A 27,538-nucleotide genomic window follows, 5' to 3' on the forward strand; every position below is an offset into this window, starting at 1 on the left:
AGTTATACATATACATATATCCACTCGTTTTTAGATTCTTTTCCCATATAGGCCATTATAGAGTATTGAGTTCCCTGTGCTATACAGTAGGTCCTGATTAGTTACCTATTTTATATTTAGTAGTGTGTATATGTCAATCCCAGTCTCCCAATTTATCCCTCCCTCCCCTTTCCACCCTGGCAATGATAAGTTTGTTTTGACTGTGACTATATTTCTGCTTTGCAAATAAGTTCATTTGTACCATTTTTTTAGATTCCACATATAAGCGATATCATATGATATTTGTCCTTCTCTGTATGACTTCACTCAGTAAGACAATCTCTAGGTCCATCCATGTTGCTGCAAATGGTATTATTTCATTGTTTTTTAGGGTTGGGCTACTCTTTTTTTAAAGTATATCTTGCTGACTCCATTTCTATCAAATCTCTGAATGTATATCATTCTATTTCTTGATTTATAAGATTTAGATATACTTTTTGCTATAGTAGGTGAGGATTCAGCTCATTCACCTCTCTCCCCCCAACACTATATATCTATAATTATTTTATCGATAACTTTTGTAGCGTGTAATGAAACCTCTATTTCTTATTCCCTCTGCTATAGATAGTAGCTCTGAAATCTGCAGTGGGCAAGATGAATCTATCCTTTTTACCTTTCTTCCCACCTTTTTACATTGCAGTTTCTATCAGCTATACTTTTCTAATTTCCCTTGCTATATATCTTCCTTGACCTATTGGTTGAGTGTATTGTTTAATTTCCACATACTTGTGAATTTTCCAGATTTCCTTCTGTTATTGATTTCTAGTTTCATTTCATAGTGTGAGTTCAAACTTTCAAAATTTATTGAGACTCACTTTGTGGCTTCTGTCCTGAAGAATGTTCCATGTGCACTTAAGAAGAATGCGTATTCTAATGTTGGGTAGAATCTTCTATATACATCTGTTATATCTAGTTGTTTTATAGTCTTCTTCAAGTCCTCTATTTCTTTTTGATCTGTCTAGATATTCCATCCATTATTGAAAGTAGGGTATTGAAGTCTCCAACTATTATTGTAGAACTATTTCTCCCTTCAGTTCTGTCAGTTTTTCCTTCATATATTTTGGGTGTTAAGTGCATATATGTTTATAATTTTTATGTGTTCTTGATGAATTCACCCTTTTATCAATATAAAATGTCCTTCTATGTCTCTTGCATGTCTCCTGTGACAATTTGTTATATAACATCTCTTTTGGTTACCATGTGCTTTGAATATCTTTTTCCTTCCTTTCAATTTCAATCTATTTGTGTCTTTTAATTTTGTAGAAAGCATATAGTTGAATCATTTTCTTAAAATCCATTCTGCTAATATCTGTCTTTTAGTTGGAGAATTTAATCTATCAGGTCCTAATGAGAAAGGTCTTACTTCAGTCATTTTGCTATTTTTTTCTACTTGTATATCTTCTTTGTTCATCAGTTCCTCCATTACTTTCTTCTTTTGTGTTTGATTTTTTAGTGTAACATTTTAATTCCCTTCTCATTCCTTTTACTCTGTATTTTGTAGTTTTTTTTTTTAGTTGTTACCCTGAGGATTACAATTAACATCTTAATGTATAACATTTTAGTTTGCATTAATACCAACTTAGTTGCAATAATATACAAAAACTTTGCTCTTATATAGCTCCACTCCTCTATGTTGCTGTTATCATAAATTTCATCCTTATACATTGTGTGGACATTAACATAGATTTATAGTTATTATTTTATGCATTTGTCTATTAAATCTTATAGGAAAAAAGAGGAGTTACCAACCAAAAATACAGTAACACCGGCTTCTATATTTATCTGTGTAATTACCTTTTCCAGTATTCTTTATTTCTTCATGTGACTTTGAGTTATTGTCTAGGGTCCTTTCATTTCAATCTAAAGGACTTTTAGCATTTCTTAAAGGGCAGGTGTACTAGCAATGAACTCTCACAGTTTTTGTTTATCTAGAAATGTCTTAATTTCTCCCTGAGTTTTGAAGTACAGTTTTGCTGGATATAGAATTCTTGGTTAACAGGTTTTTTTTTTTTCTTTCAACACTTTAGGTGTGTCATCCCACTGCCTTCTGCCTTGCTTGGTTTTTGATTAGAAATTGGCTGTTACTCTTATTGAGAATTCCTTTTACAAGACTAGTCATTTCTCTCTTGTTGCTTTCAGGAATCTCTCTTTGTCTTTGTCTTTCCACAGTTTGAGGTGATTGTTTAGGGTCCTCTCAGGTCTTTTCTGAGCGTAAGTGTGGACGTAAGTGTTGCCCTCTAGATTCCCTGGAATACACAGGAGCTTCTCAAAGTCCCTCTTTCCCTAAGTATCTTCTTCCCCAGCCTTTTGTTTCTCAGTCTTTTTGGTCTGTCTATGTTTGCCCATGTGGCAGCAGCTAAATATGTTTTTGCCTTTAAATAATTTTGAGGGCTTCCCTGGTGGTGCAGTGTTTAAGAATCCGCCTGCCAATGCAGGGACAGATTGCTTCGTATTTGAGCCATGCCTTTCTTACATAATTTCTTTTTATCTGGAGTTTCTGGTGGCCTGTTTTGTTGTGTTGTTTTTGTTTGTTTAACAAAGAAATTTGTGCTGCCTTTACCACATTCCAATTTCTTTGAATTTCTTTTTTTGTCTTTTGAATGGAATCCACTCTTGTTGAAGCTTTCTATGTCCCTGACCTAATTTAGTCTCATTATTTCCTTTTGGACCATTGTTTACAGTTTATGATTTTACATCATATTACTAGTAGCCTTTGCTTTTTACTTGGATTATTTGTCTTTTTCATATCCTCAAGTACTTCTATCCTCTCAACCTCTAGATGGTAGAATTCCTCTGAGTTTGGTCCTGGGCCCTCTTTTCACTCTCTGCTTCCCCCCTAAGCAATATCATATATTTCTTTGACTTTAAATGTCATTTATATTTTGAAGATACCAATATGTATTATCTCTTTTTTTATGGTTTACCCATTTGGATTGTGTTTAAGGGAAAAAATCTTTTACTACATTGAGATTATAAAAATATTCTCCCATTTTGTCTTCCTAAAGGTTTAAAATTTTGCCTATCATATTTTAGTCTTTATTACACTTGGAATTGATTTTTAAATTTGAGGATGATGTCAAATTTGTTTTTCCCCTTAGGAATAACCAGTTGCCCCAGTGCTATTTATTGAGTATTCTTTCCTTTTCCCACTGAACTGCAGTGCCCCTCTGACTGTTTTATTGGCAGTGGGAGGAGTAGGTAGTAGGGTACTTTTGCAGATCTTCAATTAATGCCTCTCCCTCACTTCTCATTCCCATCTTCCATCATATCTCTGTTCTTTCCTTTCCAAAGTTCTACTGGGCAGCTTGGCTGTCATCTTTGTTCTTGTCTCCAGTTCATATTCAAAGCTATGGCTTCCTTTGTCCTTCTTCCTCACTCAAAATTCTTCACCTTCCAGCTTCCAGAAATTTGTTGAAACTTCTTGCTGAAGATTGTCTCCCCCTTTCCTTTTTACTTGTTATTGTGTGTGTATAACATTTCAGTTACTTTAAGGGCCTTAGAGGGAGAGGTTTCAAACACATGTGCTCATTCTGTCTACTTTTTTATCTGAAAGCACAAAGTGAAACATTTTAAATATTAGAAGCTACATTCTCTGTAAGTCTTTAAAAATATAATTAAATTTCATCTCTTGGGAATGATATAAGCCTGGCTCTCTCTGAAGGTAGAAAGCTAGTCAGAGGGCCGCAAAGTCTCTTCCTTAGGGTTCCAATTTGTTATTTAATACTTCATGAGATTTTCCATTTTCAACAATCCCATTTATAGTCTTTAGTATTTCATAATGCCAAAAAAGTGGCTAATTCTTGTGTTACAATGTCTGTGACCTTTGGCTTGTGGGTGTGTAACTAAACGCCTGGAAATAAGTATCCATGAAAAGATTACAGGCACATAAAGAGAAGAAATTCTGTAAAACTTTGGTATATCCCATTAATGATTTCACTGTTCACTGTACTTGGGACATATCTGTAGTAAAGTGACATACTACAGGTTTCTTTCCCTTGCCAGAAATGGGAAAGTACTTGGTGTAATGTTTTCTTTGCTTACATTGGATGCATGCAGTGAAGCTGGTTTATTTTTGGTCATTTCCTGTCTATGAACACTGTGGTATTTTAGCCAGCACTACTGTAATAAAATATAATGCATAAAATGAATTTCCACACCTATGAATGTTGTAATAGAAGTTCATAAAATATGTTATTATAGGAATCAGCACCACTTATTCACTGGGAAAAGAAACTTATGAAATATTTTAAGTCTTTCTGTTCTAGCCTCTTATAGAATGCATAAAGATTTTTTTAAAAACCTGTAGTCCTCTGAAATATTGTCTTTTTTATCCATATAGGCATTTAAGAGTATATTCTCCATTTAGCCTGGCTTCCAGGGACTCATGACTGTGTTGCATTAAGTTAATCACCCTGTCTTAGTGTCCTCTACTAATCAAGAATGCATGGAATAGTTTTCTGATTAATTCTTATATAAAGATTGAGTTGGATAAATGAACATTTGGACTTGGAATTAACCAGTAAAGATCTTGAAGAGAATTCCTATTTGATGGCAAACTGCCTACTGTTATATAAATAATACTTGAGTAGGGAAATATACATGGAAATGTATTGGGCTTCATGGAGAAACAAATTTTAAAGCATCGATCGTCCATAGAGGAATACCACATTTCTTAGAGCATAAATTTAAACTAGACAGGGGTAAAACCTAGACCAGGTGACTCCATCACCTAGTCTAAAACATTTGAATAACACTTGAATCCTCCCTCACCTTCCTTCCCGACAATCACTAAGTCCTATTTTATGATCTCTTAAATACCTGGTATATCTGTGTTCTCTTCTTTTATTAATAATTATCACTAAAATGTATTGAACTAAACACGGAGTATTGTTTAGAATATGATTTCTAGTCTTAATAACAACTCTGAAAAAATATGTATTATGATCAGCATTTTACATACAAGGAAACTGAAACTGCAAAGAAATTAAACAACTTGCTCCAAAAGTCATCTGCTTATCACTGACAGATCTGGGGTTTGAACTAAGCTCTATCTGATTTTCTTGCCAATGCCTTTTCTACTGCATGATACCCTCTTTTTTGTTATGCCCTTATGTGGTCTAGTTGACACTATTGCACTGGTCCTCCTACTAATCTCTCTCCATTCAGTCTCTCCCTGCTGCATCCTCCACAAAGTTCACCAATTTATTATCTGTCTCAAGTAAGTCCTTGAGGGCAGGGAACATATCTTATTCATCTTTTTATCCCCAGCACCAGAACCTAGCTCCATGCATGGCACATTGGAGATGCTTAAAAACTTGCATTGAATATGGTTCTGTTATTTTTTATTTAAAAATCTTTTTCTGCTCCTCAACCTTATGGGATAAAATCTGACTTTTCAGCTTCTACTCCCCCATATGTTTAAGTGTTTAATTTCTATGTTTCAGTGTTCCATACATATTGAAATTGTTCTTAACTGAATATGTTATATATAATTAGGCTTCTGTGCCTTTATTTATTCTATTTTTCTTACCTAAAGTGTGCTTCCTCCTTCTACTTCTGATGAAATTCTACTGTTCATCTTTCAAGGACCAGTTCAAATACTACCTCCTTTTTTTTTTTTTTAAGGGCTTCAAATGCTTGGCTTTATTTATTTATTTATTTTTGGCTGTGTTGGGTCTTCATTTCTGTGCGAGGGCTTTCTCTAGTTGTGGCAAGCGGGGGCCACCCTTCATCGCGGTGTGCGGGCCTCTCATTGTCGCGGCCTCTCTTGTTGCGGAGCACAGGCTCCAGACGCGCAGGCTCAGTAGTTGTGGCTCACGGGCCTAGTTGCTCTGCAGCATGTGGGACCTTCCCAGACCAGGGCTTGAACCTGTGTCCCCTGCATTAGCAGGCAGATTCTCAACCACTGCGCCACCAGGGAAGCCCCAAATACTACCTCCTTTTGAAACCTAACTTCTCCCCACTAGAAGAATTAATTGTTCTTCCTCTGCATTTCCATAGCATATTGCTTAAATATTCATTATATGACAATAAACATAAATATTATATTAGGATTAATGTATACATTTATCTTGCTTTCCACTCTCCATCCAGATTGGGAGCTCTTTAGGGACAAATAAGTATTAATTTATCTTTATATCCCCAAAGCCTACCACAATATCTGACACATAATAGGCTCTCCAGATTAACCTATTTGTTTAATGAGGTTGAGGTCATTTCAGTTTAGAAATTATACCCATGTGTTTATTAATTTAACTGCAGAGTATGATTAGAGCAGTTATGTTTCTGGGAACATAGCCCAGTAAAAGTGAAGAGAGTTTTGATATATTTAAAAACTTGCACATGGTTTCTATACTGATTGTTCTTATCAATTCAGATGAGTTGGTTGCCTGTGACAGAATTCTTAGGACAGTGCCCTGTGGGCTTTTAACAAATGTTTGGTGAATAAGTGAATGAGGGAGCAAATGAAATAATATGTATGTATGTTTGACTAAAAAGATGTGGACATATCTATTAAGCACACAGGGAAAACTGGAAAGACAATCCCCAACATATAAACATGGGGAACAAACTTCCTAAGTTATTTTTTATGGAAATCAGAGCACACCTTCCCTGAGGAACAGATTCCTCTATTCCATATTGGCCAGAGTTTGAGGCTAACCTCAAGCCTCGTTCAGAAAATAACTGAAATGGGTTTGGTCTTGTATGACCTATTTAATAGGTGCTTTGTTTCCTATCTACAGCCCAGCAAACTTGCCATTTGTTGTTACTGAATGTCCATGTGAGGTCTATAAAAGTTAGAAATTACTTCTGCTTTGTTTTATAACTATACAACTGTTTTGCTGAGGCTAGGTTTGTGTATTTCACTTATTTTCCTAACAGTTTGCTCGACAAACCTTTAAAGAAAATAAATAATCCTTTTCTAATAATACACATTTAATTTTGTAGTTTATATTCTTAAACCTTTAATCATATGGGAAAAAGGTAAACAAGACACTTCCAATAGATGATATAAAACAACACAACTTCTCAAAGGATTTATTCATGTTTTTGGCGCATAGCTGTGATTCAACTTCTTTTGTTGCATGTCATGACCATCAGGCATCACTGCATCAACTAGCAAACCTTTTTCTTGCCTTGACTTTACTTCTTCATTATTGGTCTTTGCCTCATCTGCAGAAACCTTCTTACTAACCCTTAGCCCGTGACTATGTCACTGACTTGTCCCTTTGCTCAAACCACAGTTTATGATTGGAGCACCCTTCTTAAGAGTCAATAGCTACTCATAAGAAACTTCATAATTGTCTCATTAATTCTTTGAAGAAATATTTATTGAGCACAACCTGTGCTAGGGAACTGTGCTAGGTGCTGGATCTACTATAGTGAATGTGACAAAGTGTGAGCCCTCAAGGATCACAATGTTTAGTAAGAGAGACAGACAAGGAAATAGGTAATTGCAGTGCAGTGTGGTTAAGTGCTGTAATAGTGGTATATATTCTTTTCATTAAGCCCTCTTTATTTCAGTGGCATTGAAATGTAACTCCTATCCTTTATCCTATTCTAGAAATGATTATATGCTTTACATAGCTCAACACAAAGTTATCACACAAAGCACAATCGAAGGAACTCTTAATTCTCATCTTATTTTTGTTCTATATTATCAGCCATTACATTTATAGGATTATCATCTAAGATTATTCACACACCACTGCTCATTGAATGTTTGATTATTGTCATATAATAATCATTGTCTTGAGCACTAGTCTGGCAGAAATCAGTCCTTTTATATTTTCTCAGTTGCATATTCACTTAGAGTTGACTGATGTCATTACCCAGCTTCTTATTGTGTCAACAAATGTGTTACATGTTAACTGGTGCCTATGAAATAAGTACAGTAAGTCTAGTAAAGCATGATAAACCAACAGGGTGATGGTTTGTCAGTCTTACTCCCAGCATCGGCATTATCAAACTTCTGTTGAAGATCTTTAATAATGCAGTCATTTACATTGTGAAAGGCCCATTGTGAAAAGCTCATAGATTCCAGAGCCCCAAAGCTGAAAAAATATAGTCAAAATTGTAAACACATAATTATGCTTGAGTATGAGAAGTGATGTATTGGAAGAGTGTACAAAATTCCATAGGAGCACAAAGGAGAGCAAAGCACGAATATATTTAGTAAGGGCAAATAAATACTGTCTGAGAGCAGAATTCCAGAACGAAAACCCATAGAACAAAAACCGAGCATCGATTGAGTTTTGAGATTGGGTAAAACAAATAGTTATGTCTCTATTCACAAAGTAGAAAATTTGAATTGGCTCAAGCTATTTCTTTTCTTCTTCAAAGAGCTATCATTTAGGAAACCTTTTATAAAACATGTGGCTCTAACTGAAAATAATAACAATGATCATATTCAGTAGATATGTGAAGTTATTTTGTATCTGTATGTGTGTGTGTGTGTGTATATATATATATATGTACACACACACACACGTAGAGTCAGTAGTGGATTTTTTTATCATTTCTTATTTCAAAATGGGGAGGAAATCTTCATTGATTTTACTGCTTATAACTGTAATATATATACACTTGCAAAATTTCAAACAACATTGAAATATTCAAAAATAGAAAGTCAAAGTTACCCTTTAATCCAGCTTCTGAGAGAGAAATTATTCTTAGCAGTTATTATATAAATTCCCAAGTGTTTTATAAACGTAGTTTTATATTACATGGTTCTTACTATAGAAATATTATTTTGTAAAATACAGTTTTTTTTCAACCAGACAGTAGAATACTTCATAGATTAGGAAAACCTATTTGTTTTCACATGCAAAGATATCTATGATATATTAAATGGATTGTTTTAAAACTATATAGAATATCAATTATCTTTCATTGATATAAATAATTTGGGTTTAACAGTGGTATTTTTCTTGTTCACATGTGCCTCTTTTTGAATTAAAGTACATGACTAGAAGAATACAAAACTTGTAGATATTCTATTGAAAATTAATCTTTGGTGCTCTGGGTTTAATTACTGAAATGAAAAAAAGTGAATATAAAATTTCAAATACCTTTCCAACAGGTCTTTATAATCTGTTATTTACTTTGCATGATAAGACTTTCATTTAAAATTACATGTTGGGTTTTCCAGGTCTCTGGACTCAGGACTCACCAGTGCTTTACAAGGTCTATCTGTCACAGACACACACCTTGTCGAAGTGGATGGAGACACACTTTCCTTGTATGGCTCAGGAGCGCTGGAATGTCTGGATCGGAATTGGAGTGTGCAAACAGCAGGAATGGTGACAACAGTGTCCTTCACTTTCATAGAATTTGATGAAATCGTCCAAGTGCTTCCCAAATTGAAGATTAAGTTTCCTAATTCTTTGGTAAACATTTTCTTTTAGTTGTATGTTTGAATTCTTCTCAGTCATGACTTTTATATTCAGGCCAAAGACCTGTTTTACCTTTTATTTCTGCAGTTTCTATCTGTCAGGGAAACTAAGTTCTTGTGTTGATTTTCTGAATCTGGGATTTAAATTAGTATTCATAAATGGCCTTGCAGTCTTCTGTAAATATTGGAAATTATCTCTCTAGAAAATGCTTCTTTATGGAGTATAACGGGCTAATGTAATTTTATTCAAATTATATATTTCTACTTTGTAAAACTTTCAACAGGACCTCACCCAACTGTATATTATATATTCATTTATTGTACCTGGTATTAATGGGACATATATATTTACGTATAATTTTTACAGTAGTCCCCTAACAACACTTAAAATAACTTTAATAGCTCATTAAAATTACTTTTAGAGGGGCTTCCCTGGTGGCGCAGTGGTTGAGAGTCCGCCTGCCGATGCAGGGGACACGGGTTCACGCCCCAGTCCAGGAGGATCCCACGTGCCGAGGAGCGGCTGGGCCCGTGAGCCATGGCCGCTGAGCCTGCGCGTCCGGAGCCTGTGCTCCACAACGGGAGAGGCCACAGCGGTGAGAGGCCCGCGTACTGCAAAAAAAAAAAAAAAATTACTTTGAGAAATTAGCCCTTTCCAATTATAGTATTATTGTACTATTTATTAGTGTGAATTTGCAGAAACTGTGATTTCCATGAATTCTTTCCTGAGTTTTTATTATCATTGTGTTTTTCTCTGTCAGCCAAGTGATTTCCCTCACCTACCCTTTATTAAGTGTTTTTTTTTTCTTTTGTTATATCGTCCTCCCTAAAGAAGATAGAAGTGGAGATAGTATGTTTAGAAAAGATCATCCAAATTCACAGACAGAACACTTATATTAGCATTTCGGTTTTAATGATTTTATTTTCTGGTAGCCAGTTTAAGTAGCCTACATAGTAATTAGCAAGATAAAAGTAATAATGGTTAACTAGTTCTTCTCAGAAGCTCTGTGTGAGCCCTGCATTTATAAAATTCTGAAATTTTTACTTCTGATCTTTCCTTTGTAGATTTCATCTCAGTGTAAAGCATATAAAATCATTGTAATGCCTGGAAGAGTCTGAATTATTGTGTATTTATATAATTTTTAAGACTCTTAGGTTGTTAATAAATAGGGGGATGTCCTTTGCAGAAGGGAAATCACTTTGAATCCAATGTTGGATGGATTAATATATTCCATCAATAATTTTGCATTAGGTGGATTAAAGTTTATGTAAGTTTAATACATTCAGTTGGTTTAATGTAATTGGAAACATATTAGCTAAGCATAAAGTTTACATTTATTTGGGGAATGATCACTGAAGCTTTAATGTTAATGTTTTAAGATGGCTAAACTCAATATTCACCTCTTTTTTTGTTTTATTATTGTAGCACCTTAAATTCAAGGAAACAAATCTTGTAATGCTGCAGCAATTTAATGCACTAGCAGAACTCCGTCGAGTTGACCAGCTGACAGTTGATCCTCAAGGAAATCCAGTTGTCAATTTTACACTCTGGAAATATTATGTTCTGTTTAGACTGAGCCATTTTAATATGCAGAAAATAAATGGAACAGAGGTAAGCTAAACACGAAATCAACTGTAGAATTAAAATATTCATTTTTAGGGGCTTCCCTGGTGGCGCAGTGGTTGAGAGTCCGCCTGCCGATGCAGGGGACACGGGTTCGTGCCCCAGTCCGGGAGGATCCCACATGCCGCGGAGCAGCTGGGCCCGTGAGCCATGGCCGCTGGGCCTGCGTGTCCAGAGCCTGTGCCCCGCAATGGGAGAGGCCACAACAGTGAGAGGCCTGCGTACTGCAAAAAAAAAAAAAAAATTCCTTTTTAGGGGAAGTAGTCATAAAAATGGCCAGGCATTTATGTATAAAACAATGATAGAACTTCTGAGAAATAATGTTTTTCTAAAAAAAAAATCTTGACATTTAAAATGTTGAAAAGCTAAAACTATTTATCTAAAAACTTCTAAGGTACTAGACAGTTTTGAAAATAAAATAGTAATCAGATCATGGTGAATAGTAAATACTTTTTTGATAGTTTGTAAGTATTCAGAGAAGTAAAGTGTTGGTAGGATAATAGTTTAAAATAAAAAAAACCCACTTCTGTAAGCAATGTGATCTTTGTATTTTTCAGAGTGCTTTACAGACTGTCTGACATGCAGAATGGTATGGGGAAGTGATACTAAATGTCAATTAATAAGGATTGTAGTAGGGGAAGGGAAGAATAACATGGAAAGAAAAGAATGTACATAGGGAAAGAAGAGTGATTTTAAAAAGAAGAGATGAGAAGGAGAAATAAGCAAGGAGGAAAGATAAAAGAAGATAAAGATGAGTGAAAAAGGAAGTAAAACAACCATAAGTCCATAAACGTCTGGACTGCTTTGTTAATAGTTTGTAGCAGATGCTTTTGGAATATCTGCATTGTGCCTGGAGTCTGAATAACTGGAAAATTATTAGTAAAGAGTTATTTTTCAGATTGATTCTGCTAAGCTTGTCTCAGGGTTAATCCCCCAGCTATCCAAAGATCATGTTGTCTTTAAATATTACTTTGGAAGAAAAGAGAGAAACTATGCTTCTTCCTCTACTGTGGAATTCCAGAACTGAATTTAAATAATCCTCTAAAGGAAAAAATCTCTAATATGCTGTTAGTATTATTGTGATTATCTCTTAAAATTCAGACCTCCTTATTGTAAGATGAACTATAATCAACTTTGCTAGCATGGTGGTAATAGCACCTGTATTTCCCTGCAGCTGATACACTGTAAGTAACTCTAGCCTAAAATTCCAAAACTACAGCATACCATTAGGAGACTGGAGGTCTCTGGGTCATTGTACAAAAGCCATGTGAAATTTGTATCAACCATGGTAGGCCCATGACCACAATATCAGCCATCTGTTGAAGATGTAGGGCAAACCTGGGACCTTCAGATGACTATTAATTTCTCCAGCTAGTTCTCAAGAGATTTATTTCAGCTTTATGTACCCTCTTGGTACTTCCCCAGGGAGGCTGCAAGTCACTGGTCAGATCTAATAATTAATTCCAAAAGTTTCCAAAGCTAGCCTACACTGGAAGTAGAATAGTTATTTTTGCTATGGGTGAGTAATTCTCCCTCATTAATGGCCAAATCGTTATCTCAATTAACCCTAAATAGTGTATTTACCCAAATATGGATCACTACTGGAGATGTAATAATTATTATAAAACCTTGAGATAGGAAGTAATAGTATAATATAATTGTATAAAATAGAGAAGAATGAGAAAGAACCAATGTAATTTATTTTGATTTAAAGTTCCGAAAATGTCAATGCCAGGGATATTTGACCCTTTAATAAAAGACCTAAAATAAAACTGCTTATCTCATCGTTGACAATATATAATAATGTTATACTGTATTTCTACTTCTCTTTGTATAAGAGAGAATGATATTGCTTGAGGAGACTTAAATTGAATTATGAGCATCAAGAGGAAAAGATGGAGTAGTGCCCAGCACTGGCCACTAGGTGACTATATGAGACCAAACAACTTAGTTGTCAGCTGAAGGACGGATTCCAGGGAGCAGCAGCCTCATTAACTATGAAAGTCTAGGGAAGGGAAGGGAAAGAGTCACTCTGCACTGATTCATGTGTATAAGATGCTTGTGAATTATGGATTTAGTTTCCAGAAATTCCTGTGTAGTGTATTATAGCTAGTGTAAAGAATAAAGTTTTTAAAAATGCAAAATTTAACTATACCAGGGTTTCTCAACCTCAAGTGCTCTGTTGAGATTTTGGATCAGATAATTCTTTATAGTGGGAACTGTCCTGTGCATTGTAGGACATTTAACGGCATCCCTGGCTTCCACCCACTAGATGCTAGTAACACCCCTCCACCAGGTGCGATAAACCAAAATCATCTCCAGACATTGCCAAATGTTCCCTAGGGGCCAAAATGGCCCCTGATTGGGAACCACTGCATTATATTGAGAATCTAATAGTATTTAAAATGCAAGCAACCTAACTTTATATTAAAAAATATGCCCAGATATTAATACAAGTCCTGCTTTTAGTAGTTTCTTGGTTAACATAGGAAGGAGCCCTCATGGGAGATATATATCTGTGACAGATTATTCCTTGTGGGGAGAAAGGCGGACAAAATTTCAGAACGAATAGGAGTGCCTTTCCTAATCCAATGTTCATTCCTTCAGAAAGGGACAAAATTATCCTTTTAGGAACAAGGTATGAACAACACCTTGTCTTACCTTTGACACATTATTAAAGTCAATCTATTCCATTGACACTTGAGATTTTTCCCCCTAAATCATTCTACTCAAAGAAGCTATAGGGTTTTTTAAAAAATTCATTAAGAATTTAAGGTGTCTCAAGTATTATCCTTAGGAACCATGGCTTCTAAATCAGAGCTAACTCCTCACTTCCCAGCCATCATCCATCACCATGGGCCACATTTGTATCAATACATCTTCATTTTAATCAAGTGCAAGGAAGAAAGAGAAATATCAATGAGAACTCACTCTCCTCTTACAGTCCAGGAGAATGTATTTTTCTGGACTAAAAGAAAATATTTAATCTGGAAATTTCTATGGAATTATGTTAGTTATATCAAGCTAAGAGGCAATGTCATTTTTGACCCTTCTCCTTCATATCTCTTCAGGTGACGCAAAATGATATGATAATGGCTGAAAGGCTCTTTGGAATCCTAGCACATGTAGCATCTTCTGAATTACCCCAGTACCATCTGATTTCAATTCTGGGTGATGCCAGGTAACCTTTAATTTCTATAGTTTTTATAGAAGTACTGTTGCACTAGAAAAAGAAATATATTCCACACACCTCTTAATTGTGCTATTTATTCATCCCACAAACATCCTAAATTTGTTTTGTGTCTGGCCCTCTCCAAAGTGTTGGAGGTATAAAGATGAATAAGGCAAAGTTCTTGCTCTTGTGTGGCTTATAAGCTAATAAATTAACTTACTAGCTTATAAGCTAATAAGTTAAAGACATTTCAGATGCTATAAGAGAGGGCTGTAGGAGCATGGGAGACACTACACTTTGGAAAAACATTGGTGAAGGCTTCACAAAGGAGGTAACGTTTTTCTAGTTCTTCAGGAATACACAGGAGTTTTTTCAGGTACAGGGTATGAGGGAAAGAGATCTGCAAAGGCACAAGGAATTGTAAATAGTTCAATATAATTGGAGCATAGGATGATTGCGAATTGTGATAGGAGATGAAGGTAGAAAGACTGATTGTGATCTGATTTTGAAGAGCCCAGAAATCCATGAAAAACAAAACTGAATACTGTGCTTTGTAATTAATTAAGCACAACAATCTGTGATTAGATTCATGTTCTAGAAAGGCTGCCATTTAAGAGGACAGAGATGGAAGGAATGGAGACCAATCAAGAGGCTAGTCTGTAGTCCAGGAGAGAGATTTTAAGGGTCTGAACTAAGACAGTGAGAATTGAGAAGAGGATAATTTGAAAAATACTTCGAAGGTGTGTACCTGACAGAAAACACTGACTGACAGGATGTGGCATAGATAGAAGGAGAAAAGTCAAAGATGGTGTGTTAGTCATGATTCAGTTATAGATAATTCACTCTGGCTAGAGTAAGGAGAAAACAGTTGATATATAAGAAATTAATTATCTACAGAATCATTGGAAGGAATAGGGAAGCCGTCTCTAGACTGGGCCTGGAAAGGATCTCAGAATGATACACAGAACCAGTCCACCAAGGAAACGGCTACCTTTGCTATAGTCTGAGAGCTGGGTGATCAGGGGGCTTGTCCTGACCTCGACCTCCAGGATCATACCACTTTTTACTTTGAGGATCAGGAAGTTCCCCTCCCCCAAACTTGGCTCCAGAGCCATGCTACCCTACTATAATCTATACCAACAAAATGGGTATCCTGTGTGCTTACTTCCCCACTTAGTTCAGTTCTGATTGCATTGGTGTGAGGAGAAAAGGAGCAGAGTTGTCTCTAAGAAATTATAACCAAAGCCAATCTTCAGGTAAATTTGCAGCCTGAGTTTATAATACATGCATAGTTTAAAATAATTTCAAAATTTAAACATTACTATCTCTAGATACCTGGTAAAAACAAATGCACCTTCTGTCTGGAGGAAGTTACTCTCATCCTATCTCAGATAATCCCCATGGATAATTTTTAAGGACAATGACCAACACACAATGAAAAGAATTTTTTTTAAATAGCCAAGCACACAAGGAAATAAGGCACCATGTATAAGAACTAGCAGGAAAAAAATAGAAACAGACCCACAAATACTTTAGATTTGGCATTATCACTTATAGATTATAAAATGACTATGCCTAATATATCAATATTTCATGGTATAAAAAACAAGGTTGAAAATATCTGGAGAAAACAGGAAATTTAAAAAAAGTGATCTATCAGATTTGAAGGGAAACTAAAGGAACTTCTATAAATGAAAAATATAATAAGCATAATTATTAAAGCTTAATCAAGAGGTTTAACAACCAATTAGACACACCTGAAAAGAGAATCAGTACACTGGGAAATAAACTAGAGAAGATTTTGCAAAATGCAGAACAAAGAAATATGGAAAAATGGTTAAGAAATTTGAAGATGGAGTGACTTAGAAGATTTATATGTTTGGAGTTTCAAAAAGACACAATAGAGAGCATGGGATAGAGATAATAGCAAAGAATTTTTTCAGAATTGATAAAATACACTAATCTACACATTAAATAAACTCATCCATTCCAAATTTGTTAAATTAAAAGAAATCTACACCTAGTCACATCACAGAACACTGACTATAAAGTAAAAATTTTTCAACAACCAGGAAAAGAGAGGTTATCTTCAAAGCAGTGCACATCAACAGTTGACTTCATAACAGCAACAGTGGAAGCCAGAAGACAGGGTAATGAATGTGTTCAATATACTGAAGTAAATTAATTGCCAAGCTAGAATTCCATACAGGCAAAAAAGTCTTTTAAGAATGAAGGTGAAAGGGACTCCCCTGGTGTCACAGTGGTTAAGAATCCGTCTGCCAATGCAAGAGACACGGGTTCAAGCCCTGGTCTGGGAAGATCCCACATGCCGTGGAGCAACTAAGCCCATGCGCCACAACTACTGAGTCTGCTCTCTAGAGCCCACGAACCACAATTACCGAGCCCTCGTGTCACAACTACTGAAGCCTGCGCTCCTAGCGACCGTGCTTCGCAACAAGAGAAGCGCACTGCAACGAAGAGTAGCCCCTGCTCACGGCAAGTAGAGAAAGCCCACACATGGCAACAAAGACCCAACACAGCCAAAAAAAAACAATTTTTAATAAATAAATTAAAATAAAAACCTTAAAAAAATGAATGAAGGTGAAATAAAGACATTTTAAAACAAAATAATAAAAACAAAACTTAAGAGATTTCCCATCAGTATTCCTGCAGTAAATGATAAAGCCTATAATTAAGGCAGAAAGAAACTGATCCCAGATAGAAATTCTGAGGTGCAGGAAGAGCTAAAGAGCAAGGAAAATATTAAATTTGTGGGATAAAACTAAATGAACATTGACTATATAAAGCAACAATAATAGTATTGTGAGATTTTAAAATGTAGAATTAAAATACACTACAATAGTAGTATATATATTGGCAGGGGTAGATGGAATTATAGTTTTCTAGGTCCTTGTATTATCTAGGATGAAGATATAGTAATTAAGTTTAAATGTTAGTAAGTTAAGAGTGCATGTTGTAATTTCTTTGGTAACCAAAGAATAAAAGAGTATATAGCTTCCAAACTAGTAAGGTCAGGGCAGGGGTGAGAAGTGGGGAGAAGAAAAAAAGGAAAAGAAACATAGAATATTTGGTCAAAAAGAAAGAAAATAAAATGTTAGATTTAACCTAAATACTAGTATATCAGCAATTACACTTGTACCAAGACTCAGTGACTTAAAAACAAGAAACATTTTCCCACTGAGTCTATAGGTTAGCTGGGTGCTTCTTCTGCTCTCAGCTCCAGACCTCATGCATCTGCAGTCACCTGAGGGTTGGATAGGCAGCTCTGCAGAACTTCCCTAAGCTCTCTCACTTTTGGGGGGTCTGAGAAGTTGTAAGCTGGTCTATAAAGACCTTACTTAGGACAACTTGTTTCTGCTCCACATGGTCTTTCATATACCAGAAATCTTCCTGGGCTTGTTTTCACGGCAAAGGCAGGGTTTGAAGAGAGCGCAGAAACATGCAAGGCCCCTTGAAGCCTAGGCTAAGAACTGGTACACCATGATTTCCCACATTCTATTGGTCACAGTCACAGAGCAAGATTTAAGAGGCTCGGAGGTATGTATACTTACCTAACTGTGAAATAATATTGTAAAGGGCATGGATTCAAGGGAGCCATTAATTATGACCGAATCTACCTCAATGATAAAATGCAGATGTACTAATTGTTCTGGTTAAAAGTCAAAGATTGTCAGACTCAATTTAAAAAAAAAGGAAGTTCAACTGTATGTTGTTGAAAAGAGACACATCTGAAACGTAAGGTTACATAAAGTTTGAAAGTAAAAAAGTGGTAAAAGATAAACAACATCAATACTAACCAAATAAAAACAAAGTAGCCATTGAGGACTAAATAAACTAAGGGTAAAAGCAATACTAGAAATAAAGAGGATCATTTCAAGTGATAACAGGTTCAGTTCGCCAGAAATATCAATTTGCTAATTTAATTTGTCTGCAACCTATAAGCTTAGCCTTAAAAACTTATAAACCAAAAATTGACATTACTGCAAGCCCACAGCTGCAGTGGGAAGTTTTAATATACCTCTGATTAATTAATAGAAAAAGGATGTAAAATACTTGAACAACATGATTAACAAACTTGACTTAGCCATTTAGAGACCATTACCCGGAACAACTGCAGAACACAAATTCTTTTCAAGCATTACTATCCAGAAAGCAGATGTCAACAGATTCCAAAGGATTTACATGGACTATGCTCTCCATTCAAAATGCAATTAAACTTTAACTCAGTTACAAATGTTAGCTAGGAAATCCCCATGTATTTGGAAATTAATGCATTTCTAAATAAACTACAAGTTAAAGACAATTTTATAATGTAATTTTGAAACGACCTTGAACTGAAATGTAATAAAAAAATACCACATTTCAAAATTTGTGAGATCAAGTTATCGTGGTGCTAAATGGAAATATTTTAGCCCTGAAATGTGTACATTAGGAAAGAATAAAGACTGAAAATGAATGAGCTAAACATTTACCTAAAGAAGTTAGGAAAACAATAGCAAAATAATCCTGAAGCAAGTTAAAGAAAAGAAATAATGACATTAAAAACATAATTAATGAAAAATTGATTATTTGAAAATAAAAGTGATGGATAATTTGTATATTGCTTTTGTAATTAAAAATCAATAAAATAAATGCAGATAAATACCTATATGTTACTTCTTCTTTTTAAGAGTGAGAAAATTATGCTACTGAAATATCCAGTAAAAGGGACTGATTATGTAAATTGATCTACATCACAATTGAATTTTATTCATTCATTAAAATATTAATTTTAATAACATAGAAAATGCTTATTATATACCATTAAGCAAAAACAGTGTACAAAACTGGATGTTTAGTATGATTTTTTTTAACATCTTTATTGGAGTATAATTGCTTTACAATTATGATCTTAACTTTTCACAAAAATTTATAGAAAAAGCCTGCAAAGAAATATGTCTAATGTGAACAATGTTAATGATTTACATAGATTTATATGCTATAGACCTATGGGTGATTTTACTCTATTTTTTTATACTTTTCAAAATGCGTACCCCTTATAATTTCTAAAACAGTTGTGTTATACTCTTAAATTGGGAAAAGGAAGACATTTTAAAAAGATATATTCCTTTTCTGCTCCCAATCTTCAGTTCACAGTTCATAGTAAAGTATTTATATCACTTCCCTGAGAGACACACTATGTGGTAGAAACCAGAAAGTGACCTTCATGAAGGATGAGTTGCAGTCCTCTGGAATTCTAGGCTTATGGGTCTGCAAGTGATGCTATGAGCACTGTTTCTGTTCTTCATAATCAAACGAAGCTTCCTGTTTCATTATTTACCTCCTAATAAGATCTTACCCTGATATGATAACAGTTAGAGGTTTTCGGAGTTTTTGTGTTTTGTTTTTACCTAAACTTAAACCAGTATTCCATTCCATTTCTTTTTTATATATTTAAATTTATTTATTTTATTTATTCATTTTTGGCTGCATTGGGTCTTCTTTGCTGCACACGGGCTTTCTCTAGTTGTGGTGAGCGGGGCCTACTCTTCATTGCAGTGCGTGTGCTTCTCATTGTGGTGGCTTCTCTTTTTGTGGAGCATGGGCTCTAGGCACATGGGCTTCAGTAGTTGTGGTGCACAGGCTCAGTAGTTGTGGCCCACGGGCTCTAGAGCTCAGGCTCAGTAGTTATGATGCACGGGCTTTGTTGCTCCGCAGCATATGGGATCTTCCCAGACCAGACATCGAACCCATGTCCCCTGCATTGGCAGGCGGATTCTTAACCACTGCGGCACCAGGGGAGTCCCTCCATTCCATTTCTAGCTATGGGCAATACTACTGAGCTGCATAATAGAATTATGAACTGTTTGTGTGATTTATAAGATGTGTAACTAACATGTTTTATGGGATATAAAGACTTTGAAAGTTTGGTCTACTACATGTGTAATTAGGGTTGGTCCTCTGTGATTCTTTTAAGTTTTATTTTTTTTTTTAGAGTTTTTTCACTTTAGAAATGCTTGAGACATGTTTTTGTTGATGATTGATAGTTGTGAAACAAAAGAATTTGAGTTGTATAGCTTAATTAGTAGAGAGATTGGGGTAGTGAACTGACTTAAAAAAACTCAAACTCATAAAACAGATATTCAAAAAAGCATATGCTACCCTCTAAAGTCAACAAAAACTGGACATATTTTCACAAATCACATAAGTAACTCTCTAAATCTCTTTACTGTCTTTCTACAGGAAGAAGCAATTCCGGTATCTTCTAGAAACGAAAGGGAAAAAACCTGGTATTGTCAATGAAGAAAATAATGATAGCAAGAGACTTGTGGGAGAAAGCACAAATCGTGCTACACTAAATTATACCACAAGAGACTTTTATAATGAAAAGCTAGAGGTAAAACTGTCATTATCTTTGGAAGCTATTGTCTGGATAAATCCCAAATGGCTTGAGACTTGGGAGTTGTACGTTTCTCTCCTAATCAGTTAGGATAACCTTTTTTTGTTCTGGAATGTTAGCCAGCCTTATATACAGAGCTGGGGACAGTAGGCACCAAGGCACTGGGGAGAAGTAGAACCCATAGTTTCAATATATTTAAGCAGAAAAAAAAAAAAATGTTCAAAAGAAGTAGGTACCAAAAATCTAGACCAAAGTAGGTCCAGATCTCTCTGAATTAAGAAAAGTGATATAGGCTTGCTCTGAGTACTTAACTAGCCTGTGCCAGACTGGCAGAGGACACAGCAGAACCTCCGTTTCTGTTCTCTTTGCCTAGGTCCTGATGTTTTAATTCACTATTTTATTCTCCTACACCATTACCTTCTGTGTTCTTAGTCACATAATTTTAACCTATTCTGTTTCCACTGTAGCTATTTAGACAGAAAAGCTGGAACCAATTCTTTATTCCTTTATGTATTCAGAAGTTTACTGAGGGAATATTGTGTTAGGGTGCTGCAGAACTACACAGAAGAAAACCATGCAGTGCCTGCCTTGATGGAATTCAGAGAAAGCTGAAGAAACAAGTCATCTAAATAACAATAGAAAGTTAAGATTCTATAAGAGATTTTGAGGGGACTAAGTGGTGTGTGTATATATATATATATGGTGTGGGTATATATATGTATACACAAAATGGCCAAACATTTTTCAGATGTTTTATAACAGCTGTGAGATTCTTTATTCAAACCATATTGTAGCTGGAAACTCAGTATTTCAAAAGAAAGCAAAACAGCAGAGCTGTTCTTGTTGTAGATGGGGTTCAGAGCTTTATTTGATTGGATCTTCTATTCTTTTCCTTTCCCTCACCTCACCCCCAGTCCTGAAGCATCTTTTCTGGAACCCATAGGGCTCTAAGGATTATAGCTTGAAAAATACTTGAGAACTCAGTGCAACAGTATTTTTATAGCATCCTGAAAAATGTTCAGATTCTGCTTTAAATTTTTCTGGTGAAGAAAGGTTGCTGCTTCCTGAGGTAGCTGCATATCACTGAACAACTCTAACAGTGAAGAAATTCTTACCCATGTTAAGCTGAAATCTGCCTCCTAATAACTTTCAGTTAGTGATCCTAGTAGTATTGCCTTATGTAGAAAAGAGAACAAGTCTTTCTTATGAAAACTCTTCAAATACTTGAAGTCAGTTCCTTGAAGTCCTCTCTATAGTCATACTTTCATTCATTCAAAAATCATTTGTTGAGCACTGATCGCACATAATACTTGGGCTGTAAGAAGTCACTGTGCTTATCCTCATGGATCTCACATTCTAATGGGGGTGATAGACATGTGCAGGGATAAATGTAAATCACTACATCAAGAGAGTAGAAGAGGGATAGCTTATCTTGGTCAAGAGAGGCTTTCTAGAGAAGAAGCTTCCTGAAATCTTAAAGGATAAAATATAGCTATATGATAAAGGGAAAAGGGCATCTCTAGGAAATAGCACAGTATGAATAAAAGACCTGGAAGCATAAATTAGATAAGGAGAGGGCCAGGAACTTTAAGCAGTTCACTGTTGTTGAAGCACAGAGACTGAGGTAGATGGTGTTAGAAGATGAGACTGGGAAGGTAGTAAGAGGGGAAAGAGATTGAATTTAATCCCTTGGCAAATAGGAGCTTCCTGATGTTGCAAAGAGGGAAAATGAAAGCCAGGCTGGCAGGATTATGAGTCCTGTCTTCCTGAATGCAGTCAGTTCTAGGAGTCAAAAATTAATACTGATTTCAATAAAGGACATTTAGAAAAATATCAAAGAGCTGCTTGCAAAACAAGAACAGTTTCATAGAGAAATCTACCAACTCTTTAAGGAACAGACAATTCCAATAATTCTTGAATTGTTCAAGAGTATTAAAAAAGAGGAAATCTTTTTCACTTTTTAAAGTCAGACAGTGTAACATTGAATCCAAACCTTCCAGGACTGCACAGAAAAAGAAAAGCCAGACCAAATACCTAAGAATATTGATGATGCAAAAATCCTTAAAAAATTATATCAAGCAAAATACAGCAGAACATTAAATGAATAATGAAACATTACAGCCAAGTATGGTTTAGTCTAGGAATGTGAGAAATATTCGATATCAGTAAATTATTAATAGATCTAAGGTAAAAATTTGTGATTATTTCTATAGATATTCAAAAGGCATTTCATACAATTCAACATCTGTCCTTAATTTTTTCAACTCATTAAATAGGATAATTAGAAATTGGATAGATAGCTGTAGTAATTAAGGCAGTATAGGAATAGATACATAGACCCATGGACGAAATAGCCAGAACTATCCCACGTATATAGGAAAACTTTATACAGATAGCAGGTATTGCAGACTAGTACAGACAGACTATCTAATAAATGCTACTGAGGAAATGGAATATCAAATCAGAAATAAATACAGACCCCCTACTGCACACCACACAAGAAAAATTAACTCCATATCAAATAACCCAAGTATGAAAAGCAAAACTTTAAAGTCCTCATTTAAAAAACAGATGAAACTATGACCTTGATTGGGTAGGCTATGATTTTCTAAAATCCCAAAGGCACAAACTAGGGGGGAAAAATTTGATAAATTTGGCAGTAGAAGTCATTTTTAGTCAGAACAGGGATCGTTTCAGTAGAGTCATATAAGCAGAGTCCTGATGAAAGTGGTTTGAACAGTAAACAAGCAATCAAGAAGTAAAGACAGCGAACGTTGACTACTGTTTTGAGAAATATCAAAGGGAAAAGAAAAAACCTGAAGCCACACAACATTATAGAAAGAATACTGCGCCATTAGGAGACTTGGATTTGAGCCCATGGTTCCACCACTTGTTTATTGCCTGCAAGACCTTGCCCATGTCCCTTAATCACTTTCTGTCGACTCACAACCTGGCATTCACTTCTTAAAAAATATTTAAATCACTGCAACACAAAGTGCTCATTGTCTCTCCTCTGTATATCCTGAGTTGTTAAAGGAATTACTTGAAGTAATTTTCTCACAAATCAGGGTAAGCAGACCCTTTCATTATACATATGACATGTATAATTCTGTTGCTTGGTAGTTGTTCATTCAACCTCCTGACTCATTCTAAAAAAGATTTAAGGGGCTTCCCTGGTGGTGCAGTGGTTGAGAATCTGCCTGCTAATGCAGGGGACACGGGTTCGAGCCCTGGTCTGGGAGGATCTCACATGCCACGGAGCAACTAGGCCCGTGAGCCACAACTACTGAGCCTGTGCGTCTGGGGCCTGTGCTCCACAACAAGACAGGCCGCGACAGTGAGAGGCCCGTGCACCGCGATGAAGAGTGGCCCCCGCTTGCCCCAACTAGAGAAAGCCCTCGCACAGAAACGAAGACCCAACACAGCAAAAATAAATAAATTAATTAACTCCTACCCCCAACATCTTAAAAAAAGAAAAAAAAGATTTAAGATGGACGGAGAGCTGAAAGGGACTTTAAAGAATCCAGTCATGTTCTTAGACAGGTAAGGAAAACTGGAAACTTAGGTGAACTACTGAGGCTCACATGGTGAGATCCTGACTGAACTGCCTCTAGAACTCAGACCTTCTGATTCCTGACCTTGGCTTCCTTCACAGTACATCATGCTGTTTCCTGAAGTCTTCTTGACCACCCCAGCACAAAGGGCTCTCGCTTCTTTGAACAATGATTGTATTTGCCATCTAAACATCTCATTCAGCACTTATTTACTGTTTCATTTCTTTCAGTTAAGCTTTTAACATGTGTAGGCCATTGTTAATCCCTGAATGGTGAGTGATTACATAGAGAAATCTTATATGTCATAGGAAAATTTCCAAAATATGCCTCTGTTAGAGGAAGTTAGTGACACTTGGGACTCACCATTAATTTATATTAATTAATCAAGAATCTAAAACATATTTCGTTGTTTTATAAATTGTAAAAATTTAGAAAAGGAAGACAAATAGAAAAAAGGAGCAAAAAATACTCATTGTCTCAATACCCAAAGACAATCTTAATGACACTTCAGTATATTTTTTTATTAATTTTCTATATATTTTTGTAACTTTTAAATGAAAATTTCAAACATACAACAAAGTTGAAAGAATTTTACAGTAAACACCCAATAACCAAACCTAAATTCTACTCTTAGTATTGTACTGTACAGTGTACTTGCTTTGTCACTTATCTATGCATTTACCCATCCTCTATCCATCAACAGTCCACCTTATTTTTAAAATTTATTTTAAAGTAATTGCACACATTACCACACCTCTCCCTAAATAATTCAGCATGCAGATCATTAGAGTTCAGTATTTCATATAGTTTCTTATTTTGAGGTAAAATTTATATACAATGAAATGTAAATCTTAGGAGTACAGTTGCTAAGTTTTGACAAATACATACACTTATGTAACCCAACCTCTATCAAAATTTCATTTTGTATTTTTCTTTTTCCACTTAACATTATAATGTAAGCATTTTCCTTATGATTACAAATCTCTGTAGTGTGATTTTAATGGCAACATTTGTTGATATTTTAAATTTAACTATTTTAAAATTATTTTGGTGTTTTGATTTGAGTTGGAGGTTTCAGTATATCCTTTTCCAAGTAGTTAAACCTATTGACTCATTGACGTTTATTATTTCTTTCTTCCTCCATTTATGTGAATGGCTTCTTCTGTAATTCTGATTATCTGATCTATTCCATTGATTTTTTTTCCATATATATTATGGCACTTTCCATCATCATGCCTAGATACTCAAAGTATCAACAGCCGAAATAAATGTTGAATTTTTGCATTAATCAAAATGGCTTTGTTTCAGCCTCTAGGATGATATCGAGGCCCAGTGCCCCAGTAGCCTCGGGCCCAAAACTTCCTCTGTTGTGTTTTGAACCCAGGTTTTTCATTTGCAGACTGCCAGACCCAGAAGTTGAGTGGGAACACTGTCTCTTCTGAAGGCCAAGTTCTGGGTCCCAGGCTTGTATATATGTCCTCTTCCTCCTCCTTGTACACTTTTCCCCAACTTTGTCCAAATGGTCTTGGCCACATAAGTCAGTGTAATGCATCACTACATGCTTTCCTAAAATACAGAGTGAATTCAGAGTATGGATATTTCAAATATGTATATGGATATTAACTGACCTCATACTAATTAAGAGTGTCAGCCTCAGTGCCCTGATATATTTACTACTAGAAGTCATGAATCTATGCATTCAGTTAATTTGTGGGAAGTAAACTACTTTTCACTGAGAAAGGAGAAAGTCTATCAATGAAGAAATAGTTGTTATGATCCAGTGATTCCAATAAAGAAACACTTTTCTTAACTGTAGTTTAAAAGCTTTATTTCCCCCCACAATTAGCAAATAGGTTTCATATTAGTTCACCTGGAAGTTTTCTTCCTACAGCTGCCAGGAAATACATTTTTAACAGAGCTGTCCCACGGAGGTGGGAGTGGACTGGAGAGAAGTGAGCTCCCAGTTGCTGTCTTTACTCAAGCAGAGCTCTGTGTCCAGAGTGTCTAGGAAAGTCTTCCTGCTATGAGGGGTGGGGGTCAGAATAGATTATTTCAAGTTTCTCTGGTTCAGGTAAGTTTTGCTTTGGTTTTGGGATTAATTATGATTGACTGTAAAATGTTCTTTTTTTTTAACAGGAAATAAAGGAAAAAAAGAAATTCTGCAAGATGTACATCGAGGATCTCGTGAAGGAAGCCACAGAAATCAACATGAAAAATGAGGCTTTGCAGAAGCTTTGGCCACAGATGTTCATTGAGCTTGTTAGGGACGCAGTCATGGAGATCCGCAATAAAAATTCCTATATGAAGCTTTGCCTACAGCAGATAACTGACCAAAAATAGAAATGGCTTTTAGTTACAGTTGATTTTTGCAGTTTTATGTTTTTGAAGGTTGAAAATATGCAGGTTACACATGTTAAAACAGCAGCAACGCTATCCTACAAATTAGAAAGACTAGCGTCAAAGCATTATTGCCCACTGTTCTTGTAGTTAAAGGTTAGGAAGAAAAGAAGGAAAGAGAGGGGAAGGGAGGAGTCATTTCCTGTGTATGTTGACCAAGCAATCTTTGGGAACTAAGCAGTCTTTAGAGATAGCCTGGGCCTTGAATGGGCCCCGCATCTTCAGCTCTTGCTTTTGACTGGTGCCCCTGCTATAGCCCAAAGCACGTAGTGTTTGCTCATGGTTCAGCATGAGTTGCTTCTATCTACTTTCAGCTGATAATTTTTAGTTACTTGCCTCTTTATTTTATGTCATTATTTCAAAGCCAAAAATATGTTCTTTTTTATGAGTGAAGAATAAACTTATTAATAAATTAGTTTAAAAGAAAATGTGTTTGCCTCCTTAATCCGGTCAGAATTGTCATATTTATTATATGTTTCTCTTTAGCTGAGTGGGAGCCCTTCTCTTCACTTATATAGGAAGAGGCCTCATTATTCTAAGGATGCATCCTCAGGGCACCAAAGGGGGTCCTGGTGGGTCACTATAGGCAGAAGATATGAAAATGAGTCAAAACTGGAGCAGGAAGAAAATGCTTTTTCTTAGGAGATCCTGAGTGTATGTAAAATGTGGTGACTAATCATTAAGTCTGCTTCTCTGAATGGTGTTTCTTTCTGTTGTTAGCTATTCTAAGGCTCTTTTTTTAGGTAGGCATGTATACCTGTACCTCAAAATTATTAGGGATTTATGAGTGAAAGTTTCTAATTTTTCTAATTCCAGTTGAAGGTCAAACAGGTAAATAAGATGTAAGCCAGGTGTTGTCATACTTCCTGCTGGTGAGGAGGGTGTTTGGAGCCCATTACCATAGCCAGAAGTGATACAACTTTAGAAACACAATCTTACAGGCCAATAACTAGGAATT

The 27,538-nt window shown here is 35.6% G+C and overlaps 1 protein-coding gene across 7 annotated transcripts in view; it reads left to right on the plus strand.

Moving 5' to 3' along the window:
- The window catches only part of LRRC49 (leucine rich repeat containing 49), a gene marked incomplete at both ends in the record, with an annotated part of 146,868 nt that extends 120,345 nt beyond the window's left edge, over nt 1-26,523 (plus strand). For all 7 annotated transcript variants that reach the window (XM_082861611.1, XM_082861610.1, XM_082861606.1 and 4 more), the window contains 5 exons: nt 9,191-9,428; nt 10,860-11,045; nt 14,129-14,238; nt 20,473-20,626; nt 26,320-26,523. In XM_082861611.1, coding sequence (XP_082717737.1) covers nt 9,191-9,428; nt 10,860-11,045; nt 14,129-14,238; nt 20,473-20,626; nt 26,320-26,523 — 892 coding nt within the window. The remainder of the gene's footprint in view (nt 1-9,190; nt 9,429-10,859; nt 11,046-14,128; nt 14,239-20,472; nt 20,627-26,319) is intronic.
- Nucleotides 26,524-27,538: the final 1,015 nt, after the last annotated feature.

Source organism: Leucopleurus acutus (genome assembly GCF_964270905.1).
Source record: "Leucopleurus acutus genome assembly, chromosome: 1".
NCBI classification, from domain to species: Eukaryota; Metazoa; Chordata; class Mammalia; order Artiodactyla; family Delphinidae; genus Leucopleurus; species Leucopleurus acutus.